We start from the raw sequence: 13,255 nt of genomic DNA on the forward strand, positions 1-13,255 counted from the left end.
TTGATATTTTGAAAACTGTTGTTGTCCTGTGGTGCTTGTCTGCTCTGACCCATTTTGATAGCAGCCCATTCTCGCCCCCCTCCCCTCCATGTCCCTCTGCTGTGCCGTTGTGTCTGAATGCATTGGCTTGCATGCATTACACATGAAGGGGTGACTCTGGCTGACCTTACTGAGAAGAAGAAAGGAAGGTTTGGGTGGTTCAGCCAGTCGTCCGACACTCATGGTAAATCCTGTGGTTTCCCTCCAGTGTTCTTTAGCTTTTGTGTGTGTGTGTGTGTGTGTGTGTGTGTGTGTGTGTGTGTGTGTGTGTGTGTGTGTGTGTGTGTGTGTGTGTGTGTGTGTTAGTGTTTTAAGATCAAACTGATCTGATACAGAAAATTTAGCTCATATTTTCTCAAACTATTAAGACTAGACTGAAATGTACATTGTCATTACTGCAATATTACCAGTCAGTGTCATATTACTGACCAGGATAGATTAATAAGTCTGTTGCTTTGTGGGTGTGTGTGTGAAACCTGACAAAATATACCATCACATTGTGCTTTACAATTGTTTTTTACCTGTTGTGTCCAAACATCACAGCCTTCTTACGTTTCTCCTTATGTCCTCGTCCTGAATAAAAACCCCTTGTCTCTTACCTATTAAACTAGTCCGATATGGAAGAGCCGTACAGCTGTGCTTGATAGCAACCACACCCTGTTTCCCTCCCGTGTTCCACTTCAAATGCAGGAGCTCAGTATGAATGTAGGAAACAGGGTTAAACCCAGATGACTACTCCAGCAGTCAGCACTATTTTCAGAGCTGAGAGCTGTCCGACCACTTAGGAATCAAAGCCGGCACGTCTGCGTAAGCTAAGCAGGAGAGCACACCACGCTCGCTCACATGAGTTAAAGCACCGAGACATTTCACACAGTTAATCATCATCAGTCTGCACACACACAGTCTTTCCAAAGTGCTGGCAGTAGTTTGAGTGTAGCATTTCAGAGACAGTTTAAAGAGCTCTGTCTTCCTCTCTCGGCTCCCGTCTTCTCTCCGCTCCTCGTTGTCTGCATCAGACAGCTCTCACGTAGCAGCTGTCCACTCGCCTGACCCACGTCAGCTCACTCTCAGCACTTGGTAAATGATACTGATGATGACAGTGATGCAGAGCTGTGGAACTTAGCACGTTCCTTTCATTGAGGTAGCTTTGTGATTGCACTGTGGCTTTGGAGATTAAAATCACTGTCATACAGTTCTCGTTCACCTGAAAAGAGTTTCTGAATTCTCTTTGTTTATATGTTTCTTGTGCATCTACGTTCTTGTTGATACAATGGGAACATTCTTTACACTTGCTCCTGATGGGAAGCATGCGTTGTGCCTTTCTGAAGAATCTTCTACCATTGCAAAGTGCATAGATTTTGTTTATATATATATTTTAAATATGCTCCCTTATTTGATGCCACAGCAAGCGTTCCAGCCAGTGAAACAGAGTCTGTGAACACCGAGAATCAGAACGGGGAGGATGAAAAGACGCCATGCTGTGGACCTCTGTGGTGAGAACTTTGCACCATGAACCTGTACACAGGATTTCTTTTGGTGTCACTAATTTCAGTCAGCACAGCCATTTTGCTGTGTCAGTGCCTGCTTTATCTCGTCATATGTGTTTAAAAAAACTGGTAAACTTCATGCTGCAAACATTGCAGCTGCACTTTTTTGGGGTTGATGTCAGTTAACTACATGCTAACAACTCATTTCTGTTACAAGATGCATTCATCAACTTTCACTTGTTCTTCTTTTCAGTCAAAAGATTTCAAAGTCAAAGTTCAGGTCAGTATATTTGTAGGTAGGCGTGTCTACATAGTGCATGTAGCTGTTAATATATGGTTTTTGCCTGCATTCAATTACACTGATTTTTATTTTGCTTGGCTTCTTTTTTACTGTATTTTTAATGAGATGTTACAGGGAATGATAAATCAACAACTTTTATATAGTCAGCATGTGCTATAAGGTATTTTTAGAGAATAGGCTTACACAGTACTTTTCAGCTCATTTACTGTACTGTATGACTTGCAGAAACGCATTGATGCAGTCCCCTGTGGGCATTCACCCATACTTCACTGCGTTCTTCTTATTACACACACTTTCGAGATTTTCTTAAAAACACTGCAGTGATGAGTTTGTTCCATTGTTTTGACTTCATAATCTGTGTGACTGCGTCTTGTGTTCTTTATGTGCAAACTGAGCCTCTATGTGCTGAAAGTGTCCTTTGCCATTGCAGTCGGCGCTGGCGCCGATGGAACAGATTCTGCCGCAGGAAGTGCCGTTTGGCTGTCAAGTCAGTGCCTTTCTATTGGCTGGTCATCATCCTTGTGTTCCTCAACACCCTGACCATATCATCAGAACATTACAACCAGCCTTTGTGGCTGACACAGGTGCAAGGTACGAATTACAAACGTCTCATTTTGAAATAAAATGAATGAATTTGTTTAAATGGGTTATCTTCTATTAATTAGTGTTTTTTAAAGGATTACTTAATATAACATGTTGTCATGATGTTCTCATGAAATATCAGAATATTTTTACTAATTTGATTTTTTTCCCATCTTCTCTATTACTGTATGTATTTTGTGGATGACTAAGGCTAAATTGTTTTAAATGTCATGATTTTTATGCAAATAATGTGTTTCATTAATGTGAATTGTGTAGATTCATAGCAAGATTTTGTCTAACTGTGATAAAAAAATAAAGAAATAGAAATAAAAAATAGAAATGAGGTTGAAGTAAAAAAGAGTAATAATTAAATGAAGTGCACACAAAGAAAAAGCTACAAGAAGCTGCAAGAAGGTGTAATATAAAATATTTGTGCAACCAGAGGTTTGATCTACTATATGTTGCATTAAAAGACAGAAAACCCCTCCAATACATAATGCATCACTCTCTTTCACTATTTATTCATCTGATTTAATATCTTTTCCTCTGCTTTTCAGATGTGGCCAACAAGGTGCTGCTGGCCCTGTTCACATGTGAAATGTTGGTAAAGATGTACAGTCTTGGGCTGCAGGCTTATTTTGTGTCACTCTTCAACCGCTTTGACTGCTTTGTTGTGTGCGGAGGAATCACTGAAACCATTCTGGTGGAGCTGGAAATCATGTCTCCACTCGGTATCTCTGTGTTCCGCTGCGTGCGCCTGCTGAGGATTTTCAAGGTCACACGGTAAGACTGTCAACATGCTGTGCGTTCGTGCTCGTGTGTTCACAGTCTCGTGCCTGTGGAGTTCGATTAAAATCCCGTCCGTCCTCCTCTCTCTTGGTCGACCTTCTGTTTAGACACTGGCAGTCTCTGAGTAACCTGGTGGCATCGCTGCTCAACTCCATGAAGTCCATTGCTTCCCTGCTTCTGCTGCTCTTCCTCTTCATCATCATCTTCTCCCTGCTCGGCATGCAGGTGTTTGGTGGAAAATTCAACTTTGACGAAACCCAGACAAAAAGGAGCACCTTTGACAACTTTCCCCAGGCCCTCCTCACTGTGTTTCAGGTATTAACAGAGTTCAGATAATGTCATACAGTAAAATCTGACTGTTAAATACAAATACGCAGCAAGTGAAATAGGCTGAAAATGTAAATAAAATTGGTGAAGGGTGTGTTTCATACAGATGTAGAAGAATTTGTGGCAGACTAAACAGATTCTGTGAACAAGCCATTATATGAGTCAGTATTTGCCCATTTTAGAGATTTTGGTGTATATGTCAGTTCAGAAGTAACAAGAAGTTGTAGAACAGATTTATAAAAACAACTAAACATTCAAGGATCGTGAGTGTGCCTGAAGGCTGAACTCTTGAGAGAAGTTTTTCAAAAGAACATTTTGATCTCTTTATATGGCATGGTTTGTGAGCGGCAGGCTGAAAGGTTGTGGCAGATTGAGCACAGCGGACTAAAGTGAGACACTGTAGACGGGAGAATTGTACCACAGATGAATGAGCAGACAGACACCACACATGAGGAGACACAGGTTAGCAAAAACACAGAATTGAAGTGCTGCTAGTAAACCTCTGGAGAGAGGTGATGTACAACCAGGGCATACATGCAGGAGGGGCTGGACTGGAGATTGGATTTTAGTCAGGAAAAGCACAGCCTGAAATATTACTACTATTACTACTTTTAGGTAGCCACTATTAGGAATACATGTTCAACTGCTGGTTAATACAAATATGTAATCATGTGGCAACAACTCACGACATTAGGGTAAGTAGGCGTGATCAAGACAACCTGCTGAAACTCAAACTGAACCATCAGAATGGAGAAGAAAGGTGATTTAAGTGACTTTGAATGTGGCATAGTGGTTGGTTCCAGATAGGATGCTCTGAGTATTTCAGAAAGTGCTGATCTGCCGGGATTTTACAACACAACCATCTTTATTATTTACAGAGAATGGTCTGAACAGAAGAAGTTATCCAGTCACCAGCAGTTCTCTGGCAAAAATGCCTTGTTGATATCAAAGGTCAAATGAGCAGATGAGCTACAGCAGCTAAGAATAGGAAACAGAGGCAGTTCACACTGGGTCACCAAAATTGAATAATAGAAGACTGGGAAAATGTTGCCTGATCTCATTAGTCTTGAATTCTGCTGTGAAATTCAGATGATGGGGTCTGAATTTGGCATTTGGCAGATCTGAATCCAGTTTAACACCTGGGATGTGGTGGAATGGGAGATTTACATCATGCAGCCGATCAATCAGCAGCAACGCTGTGATGCTGTCATGTCAGTATGGCACCAAATCTCTGAGGACTATTTGTGGCACCGTGTTGAACCTGTGTCATGAAGAATTAAAGCAGTTCTGAAGGCTAAGGGAAATACCAAGGTGTACCTAAAAAAGTGGCCGTGAGTGTCAATTCCTAAAACAATTCGGCATAAGACCACAACGTCAAAATGCATATGAATGCCAGTAAACTTGTTTCAACATCCACATCATACCCACAATCACTGCAAATTTACTGCAGCTCTAACATGTTCATTGTAGCCACCCTGCATCGTATAAAGCAGCTGCCACTTATTATGCTTGATGTTTTTCAGTTGTTGTGTTTCTCACATAATAAATATTGTGAACTATTCAGATTCTGACTGGAGAAGACTGGAATGCTGTAATGTATGATGGGATCATGGCGTATGGTGGCCCGTCCTCCTCTGGAATGATTGTGTGCTTTTACTTCATCATCCTATTCATCTGTGGAAACTGTATCCTCGCTCACACTGACAAAGGTGTAGCTGTTACAAAGAAAACAATAATTCTTTGTATCCACTGCAGACATGTGTTATTGATTAGTCACTAGAATTTTACTTTATTCGTAGTGGGAGAGTTGTTCTCGACTTAACACTTTACTCAGATATCCTCTTGAATGTCTTCTTGGCTATCGCTGTGGACAACTTGGCAGATGCAGAATCTCTCAACACAGATGAAGGAGACAAAAAAGGGTGACCGTCCAATATGTCTCTCTCTGACAACGAATTACTTCAAATATTTGCTTGGATAATTGGTCAAACTCCAGTCTGCATTTATAAAAATATCTGTGTTCATTACAGGGACAAAAAAGATGATGATAAAGATGACAAGGTATTCTTTTTTTAATTTTATTAAGTCAGAAAACATGTTTACAGTTTGAAAAGTTACGCGTGTTACACATTACATATTTCCTGCTTTCGTTTAAGGAGGAGGAGGAGGACAATGACGACACTGCAGCGGAGGAGGAGGATCCTGAAGTCCCATCGGGGCCTCGGCCGGTCATCTCCGACCTGGTAAAGAAGGAGAAGATCACTCCTATCCCAGAGGGAAGTGCCTTCTTCATCTTCAGCAACACAAACCCGTAAGCTGAAATTATGTTTGTGCAGACACAAACAGGTCGCTATTCATATCACACTGATGTCTGCTGTGTTTTTTTTGTTGTTTTTCTTCAGGGTTCGTGTGTTTTGCCACAGACTCATTAATCATCACATTTTCACCAACCTCATCCTGGTGTTCATCATGCTCAGCTCCGTCTCCCTCGCTGCTGAGGATCCAATCCGAAACTTCTCAGCTCGCAATATTGTAAGTTTATAAACCCTGTCATAAAATTTTTGAACTTCAAATGAACAGATTAATAAAGTCACATAAATGAAGTAAAATAATTTAAAAATAACTTTTCTCATGTTTGCCTTTGCGTAACAATTTGTGATGCTTCTATAAATGACCGTACTCTTGGTTTTGCATGTTTTAGCCCATTTATTGTAATTACTACAATCAGGGATCTCAGACTCTTTTTACATTGTGGGCCACATAGGAAGTCTGTCAGCACAACTCTTTGGGCTTAAATTAGTCAAAATTGACATGTACAGATAAAGTTCTGGGAGCTCATGGCCTGTTCTGCAATCATGAAAAAAGGTTTTTGGTCATTCCCAGAAAATGTAATTTTTTCCAATTTGTTAAGACTGTGGACCCACTATAAAAAATGCACAATTCTATAGATAGTGAAAAACAAGAATTTTTCTGTTTATCTATTACTTGACGTAAGTGCAGTATGAATGGCGGTAGGTGAGCTTTTTATCAGTAGAAAAAGCTGTAAAACCTTTGAAAATACGGTTAGAAATTCGAAATTTGTGTCCCCCAGTGAGCTGGATTGGAGTCTTTGTCACCTGAGCCTTGTGCTTGGCATCCCTGCTATAGCTGATCTTTGTACTTTATATGGATGATTTTGCAAAGCATACTCTACATGAGTTTATACACTTTTGTAAAAACATAAAAAAGTAACAAAACAAAAGATGCATTTTACTTTTAATATAAATCACTTATTTTCCATAGTAATCAGTAATAGGATGACATTCAATACTCTTTTTACTGCAGTGAAAATGGTATGTATTAAATTCATGTCTGTTATTTCTGCACTTCACAATTTCTTTATCTTGAGCCATGTGATTTATTCTCTCTTTAACCTAGACAAGAAAGCATTAGATACAGTTTATTTTCTAAAACATATATTCAGTGTAATTGTCCTGTCAGGACACCGGGATAAGTACTTGAAAATCTAGTGTCTATATTGAAAGCGGACATCTGATCGCTCTGTTCCTTCTGGTCCTTTCCAAGATATAGAGATCAAGTCGTTAATGGCAGCCTTTTAAATCTAAGACACTTCAAGTTCACATTGTCCTTTTATAGTATTGTTTGTCTTTTATTGTTTTGCATGTGATTGCAGTACATTTAGTAGAGCTTTTGATTAATTAGTTGGGCATGCATGTGCTTTACAAGAAAATAAGAAACACAGTAGTCCATCAGACTAGTTCCTGGTTTCTGTTCCTCGATTTGCACTTCCATTTAAAAGCAGATTGAAGCTCCTTGTCTGCTTCAAGGTGCAGACTCGTTTTTTATGAGCTAAAACAGGCAAAAACAGCTGTAAGGTCAGTAAGTAACTTTGCTGTGAGTTCTTCACTCTAACAAATCCTTTCCAGAAAATGCTTTCATTTTTTTCCCCTTTCATCTTGTTAACATGTAATGTATGACGCTGCACAATGAACTGTCTTTGTTAAACATCTACGTTGCTTCTTGCAGATACTTGGTTACTTTGACTATGCTTTCACGGCTATCTTTACTGTTGAGATCGTTTTGAAGGTAAATTCCCTGTGTCCCCTGTGCGTGCTGTAACTAACCACACCCCAATAACATTCCAAACGTCTCGTTGCCTTCCAGGTCCTAGGCTATGCAGATTATGTCTTCACTAGTATGTTTACATTTGAGATCGTATTGAAGGTAACCCCTTAAATGACAACGAGAGCCTTGCTGCATTCTCTCCTTGTGTGTCACCCGCCACTCAGTACAACCTGGCTTGTTTGTTTCCTTTCTCTTATTTACTTTTTTCTTCATGGCACCTCTTTTAAAAAGCAAAAAAAAAAAACAGCAAAAAAAAAAAAGAAGAAGAAGATGAAGCGAATTTTGGAATTGTTAGTCACTATTTTGAACACACGAACACAAACACAAGATTTGCTCAAATTGCACTGATGAAAGAACTGTTAGGGGAAGGAAACATCATGAACATTTACATTATACTCACATGGGTGTCACTTCATTCGGGCAGTCATTGCTGAAATGATTTTGATGATGCAGATATGTAATACGTAATGCAACCCCCTCCCATGCGATGCAACACAATTTTTTAACGGGCTGCTCAGACATATCAGAGCATTGGCTGAAGTTGAGTTTGAGGTCATCTTCAGAGTGGCGGTGATTGAAAGTCGAAAATCAACTCCAGTCAAAGCTAACTCCATGCCTCTCGTACTGACTGCTCCTCAGATTACCCATAAAAGAGGGGGCAAAATCAACCATGCTCCTGCCGAGCATGGTTCAGTCTGCTTTCCCCGACTGAGTGCATAGAAATGTGGAGTTTTCTCTGCAGCTTTTTTCTTTCTTTTTTCAGTGGGAGTGGGCAAACACTTGCCAACCCAGTGCTGTTTGACTCTAAATCATCCACTGCTCTTAGTGAGCAACTTCATCCAGTCCTTGTCTGCAGGTCTCCACATTTACATGCACTCTTGGAAGGAATCCTTTACTTTTATTATTTGAAGAAGAGTTATTTTGGCTGGTTTTTCTTCTCTGCCTGCTGATCTCTGGAGTTTTAATTGGGAGCTGCTTCCCCTTACGCTGAACTATTAAAGAACATAATGGAATGTGCTTTAAGCCGACGGTCCACATGAATGTGACAGTAAGGCCATTTCTATTTTCCAATCTCTATAACTAGAGCTCTTGCAGGTAGTAAATATCCCTGACGTCATGGCAACAAAATGCATGTTTTATTGCCTCCCATAGTAGATTGCGAAATGAATGACTTACTACTACATTCATGTAGCTAAGGGCCGTGGGGGTGGCGATGGTAGATTTTAGCCTCCTGTTTCACTGCTCTGAACTCGCCACCCCGAATCAGAGTGATCTATAAGAGTGTGGAGACGTGTGCGGGCGTGTGTGTTTGACTGTGAGATAATGGGAATGAGTGCTGAGAATGAGTTTTTCCTATTTAAACTGTTAGCTCAGTGTGTTTGTTTGTTTCTGTTGGAGTGTGAGGAGTGCAACACTGTATTTGTTTCTGGATGCTACATGTTTTTTTGTTTTTTTTGGTCATTTGCTCTTTTAACTTCCTCTGTCCTCTCCTTAGATGACGACATATGGAGCTTTTCTTCATAAAGGAGCATTCTGCAGGAATTACTTCAACCTTCTGGACCTGCTGGTGGTGGGAGTCTCCCTCGTTTCCTTTGGCATTCAGTGAGTACAGAAAAACCAGAACATATTTGCATTAAGCTTTTTGCACAAACAAAAAGGTTTCATTCATAAGAAAAATAGTTAAAGGAAGAAAGTTAGGAAATAAACTAAAATCCCCTTTGAGCAATAATATAGAGGTGAAAAGAAGTTCAATCATCTGAGCACTTTATGTCATTTTTGATCTTTTGGTTGAAGCAGGCCATACAAGCAGAGTGCAGCAGTTACTCCTCCTGAAGTGGTTCTTGACCCCTAAAAAAGCTCATATTTCTCTGATTCTTCTTTTTTACAAACTGTTATTATTATTTGTTTACACTCAGGTCTTCTGCCATCTCTGTGGTGAAGATTCTCAGGGTCCTTCGAGTACTTCGACCCCTGAGGGCCATCAATAGAGCCAAAGGCCTGAAGGTGGGTGCTACTCGAGACCTTTTCTAGCATGTCTACAATAGCCACTATCTGAAACCTTAGCTTTAAACATTTTTATCTGTGTCTTACAGCACGTTGTGCAGTGTGTGTTTGTGGCCATCAGAACTATCGGTAACATCATGATCGTCACCACGCTGCTTCAGTTCATGTTTGCCTGTATAGGCGTGCAGCTGTTCAAGGTGAGCATCTCTGAGTTTGAAAAACATCAATAATACACATCAATCCAAAGAAGTTCAAAATGTGTAATAACAGCAAAAACGTTTCCTTTTCCTTTTTCCAGGGAAAATTCTATCGCTGCACAGATGAAGCTAAGTCCAGCCCAGAAGAGTGCAAGTGAGTTTCATCCCATCTTGCTCCTGAACTGCAGATGTCCTGGTTTAACATCACATGTTGGACTTAAACCTCCATGCAACATGTTTTGTCACAGGGGCACCTACATCCTGTACAAAGATGGAGACGTGAACCAGCCAACTGTCCACAAACGGGTGTGGCACAACAGTGACTTTAACTTTGACAACGTCCTCATGGCCATGATGGCTCTGTTCACTGTGTCCACCTTTGAAGGCTGGCCTGCGTAAGATTGAAAGATATCATCACTGAGCTGATTACGTTTTAGATAATGTACGGAGAAAGCCTGAATTTGTGAATCTGAATCACGTGTTGGCTTGTTCTCATCTTTCTTTAGGTTATTGTACAAGGCCATTGACTCCAACAGGGAAAACCTTGGTCCCATTTACAACTACCGCGTGGAGATTTCCATCTTCTTCATCATCTACATCATCATCATTGCCTTTTTCATGATGAACATCTTTGTAGGTTTTGTGATCGTCACATTTCAGGAACAGGGAGAGAAGGAGTATAAAAACTGTGAACTCGACAAGAACCAGGTCAGAGTCATTAGAAGCACAAAACATTATGTGTAAAGTATGACGATTAGTTTTGAAGGCTTTTCTCTGGGGTTCCTCTCACTTTGTGTCAAGAAAAACAAAACATCAACAAAGTAGCAAGACAGATGACGTTCTAATGCTGATGACCTCCTTTACATTTTTAATATTGTGTCTCATTTAAAAGGGAACGTTAAGATTGTTCTTAAATGATGATGTTAAATATTTTGTGTATTTGTGTGCAGCGTCAGTGCGTGGAATACGCTCTTAAAGCCCGTCCTCTGAGGAGATACATCCCAAAGAACCCATACCAGTACAAGTTCTGGTATGTGGTGAACTCCACTGGGTTTGAGTACATCATGTTTGTGCTCATCATGCTCAACACACTCTGCCTGGCTGTACAGGTAAGAAGTCAAGTATTTACCTGCCAGACAACCAGTCATCAAAGAGTCTTTGAAGTTATGGATTTTTCTACTTGGAGAAACTTTTGTTGAAGCATACACTTGTGCCACATGAGTGACCTCGGTTTGAATTTTCTGGGACGTCTGTTAAAGATTGTGGCATTGCGTTAACACACACCTGAATGCTTCAAACCGGCAAACTGCCAAAGCCTCTGTTATTTTATAGAGGTACTTGCTGATAATCATTTAACCAACCCCAGAACATGGCTGCTCCTTACCCTCTGAATGCTAATGGAAGCAATAAAGGTGTTTTTAGTTTTTTCCCACTACTGCATGGAGTCCACAAGACTGTAAATGTGCAGACTTAAATCATTAGAGTATCTCGTAAGTTGCTGTAAGTCTTTTCATTAGTATGGATGTGTCAGCCTGTAAAATGTCATTTTCAGTTGCTCAGGTTTTGCTATTTTTTCTTGACAGAATTATAAAAAGCAATGTGGTGAACATAAGTGCATACAAAAGTACTAGAGTCACAGAAAAACATAAAAAATGCAAACAGACTGTTTGTTCAGACACATCGCATTACTTTCCCATTGTATATTGAATACATTGAATCTTTATGTTAACCGAACATCTCCATCTCTGTCTGCAGCACTACGGCCAGTCTGCACTCTTTAACTACGTGATGGATATTCTCAATATGGTCTTCACTGCTGTATTCACTGTGGAAATGGTTCTCAAACTCATCGCTTTCAAACCCAGGGTGAGCTGACATGAAGCATCAAATTAAGTCCAGCTATTAAACGGATGCATTTGCTGTGAAATGCTTTTGCTTATTAGAGTAACTTTTCAACATTATGAGATGAGTTAGAAGGACAATACCGCTCAGATGTATATACACTAACTAGTAGTCAGTTAGCTTAGCTAATCATAAAAAATATGAAGGGGGCAAAATGTGCCATACACAACTGGCAAACCCAAGAGCTGACTTTGAATGGTAGGTCAGTCCCCTTAGACACCTCAGTTCACATGTCCAGCCTTACAGCAGAAATAAACATGTTTGCAGCCTGCTATAGAAAGAGATTTGGTGGTAGCATCCAGAATACTAAACCATTACTTTACAGAACATCACAAACCCGTTCATAATGATGGTTATCCAGCTTTTATGTACAGTCTATGGTTATATTCAGTTTCTTTATACACTCAAAAAAATCTGTTGTTCGATGAACACAATTTAATCACAGCACCTTTTTCCACGTGATTTAACCAAGTACAATAACCCATTTTTGACCATGTCAAACCAACACATTTGGCATTTGATGGTTTAATGTAATCTGATTACTCTGGATCAACGTAGTATACTTACATTGACTTGAAGTGATTCATTTAAGTATGTAAAGTGAAATTTGTTTTAATTCTTTTTACACAAGTTAAAAACTTTAGGAAAAAATAATGAAATCTTGTTGTTTGAACAACTACTTTGTTAATCAAGGCAATTACTGCTAGTCTTTCTTAATGAACCAATATGGGGGTTGATTATTTCATAGAGACAAACAACCATTTGCACTTACATTCATGGGTAATCTAGAATCACCAATTAACTTAACCCTAATTACACACTGCAAACCAGCCAGATTGTGGATTTGAACCCAGGCCCTTCTTGCTGTGAGGCAACAGCACTAACCATCACACTATGCTGTCAATCCAGGCTTAACAAAACTAGGAAAGCTATGATTACAAGGCTTGATGCAGAATTTTCTGTATGTTTTTGTCCTTGACAGGTTAAACCACAATAAATAGCTATAGCATACACGTGGTGTGGGTGTAGTTGTCTGCCTCTTAAAACTCCAGCGATTTCCCTGCAGTTTGACATTTAATGCGATCTTGTGAATTTCGTGAGTCCACGCAACTAACCACTCTTACTAGATTGTATGTCATGATGATGTCATCTCAACAAGAACAAATTAAGTTGTTGAATTTCATGCAGATGCTACATGATTTAATTACGTTCACCATAGGAACATGAAATAATTTAGTTCCAATTACAAGTTTGAATCTTGTACATATAACAACCACCCAATTTCATTTTTTTGAGTGTACGAGCTTGCAGAAAATAACATTTCAGTATGACTGTTAGGTAAAGCAACGAGTGGTATCCATCTCTTCAGCATGTTTCTAAAACTGCGATTTGTAAAATGTTCAGTTATGTTTATTAAAGAAGCAGCATGTGGACATGTAAATATTTGTTTCCATTTCCCCTTTGGCGTCCCTGCCTGCTGACAGCTCTGTGTTGAGAAGAAG

The 13,255-nt window shown here is 39.8% G+C and overlaps 1 protein-coding gene across 10 annotated transcripts in view; it reads left to right on the top strand.

Annotated features, from left to right (window-relative positions):
* The window catches only part of cacna1da (calcium channel, voltage-dependent, L type, alpha 1D subunit, a), a 61,646-nt gene that overhangs the window by 30,033 nt on the left and 18,358 nt on the right, over nucleotides 1–13,255 (top strand). For 3 of the 10 annotated variants that reach the window (XM_026167822.1, XM_026167824.1, XM_026167823.1), the window contains exons 10-30: nucleotides 149–223; nucleotides 1,445–1,532; nucleotides 1,780–1,806; nucleotides 2,258–2,418; nucleotides 2,967–3,192; nucleotides 3,306–3,513; nucleotides 5,090–5,210; nucleotides 5,360–5,447; nucleotides 5,556–5,586; nucleotides 5,682–5,836; nucleotides 5,928–6,057; nucleotides 7,552–7,611; nucleotides 7,690–7,749; nucleotides 9,146–9,252; nucleotides 9,567–9,654; nucleotides 9,744–9,851; nucleotides 9,953–10,005; nucleotides 10,100–10,246; nucleotides 10,358–10,559; nucleotides 10,802–10,960; nucleotides 11,607–11,717. In XM_026167822.1, coding sequence (XP_026023607.1) covers nucleotides 149–223; nucleotides 1,445–1,532; nucleotides 1,780–1,806; nucleotides 2,258–2,418; nucleotides 2,967–3,192; nucleotides 3,306–3,513; nucleotides 5,090–5,210; nucleotides 5,360–5,447; nucleotides 5,556–5,586; nucleotides 5,682–5,836; nucleotides 5,928–6,057; nucleotides 7,552–7,611; nucleotides 7,690–7,749; nucleotides 9,146–9,252; nucleotides 9,567–9,654; nucleotides 9,744–9,851; nucleotides 9,953–10,005; nucleotides 10,100–10,246; nucleotides 10,358–10,559; nucleotides 10,802–10,960; nucleotides 11,607–11,717 — 2,405 coding nt within the window. The remainder of the gene's footprint in view (nucleotides 1–148; nucleotides 224–1,444; nucleotides 1,533–1,779; nucleotides 1,807–2,257; nucleotides 2,419–2,966; nucleotides 3,193–3,305; nucleotides 3,514–5,089; nucleotides 5,211–5,359; nucleotides 5,448–5,555; nucleotides 5,587–5,681; nucleotides 5,837–5,927; nucleotides 6,058–7,551; nucleotides 7,612–7,689; nucleotides 7,750–9,145; nucleotides 9,253–9,566; nucleotides 9,655–9,743; nucleotides 9,852–9,952; nucleotides 10,006–10,099; nucleotides 10,247–10,357; nucleotides 10,560–10,801; nucleotides 10,961–11,606; nucleotides 11,718–13,255) is intronic. The other 7 variants (XM_026167826.1, XM_026167827.1, XM_026167829.1 and 4 more) reach the window with 5 other exon arrangements.

The sequence above is a fragment of the Astatotilapia calliptera genome, chromosome 5 (genome assembly GCF_900246225.1).
Source record: "Astatotilapia calliptera chromosome 5, fAstCal1.2, whole genome shotgun sequence".
NCBI classification, from domain to species: Eukaryota; Metazoa; Chordata; class Actinopteri; order Cichliformes; family Cichlidae; genus Astatotilapia; species Astatotilapia calliptera.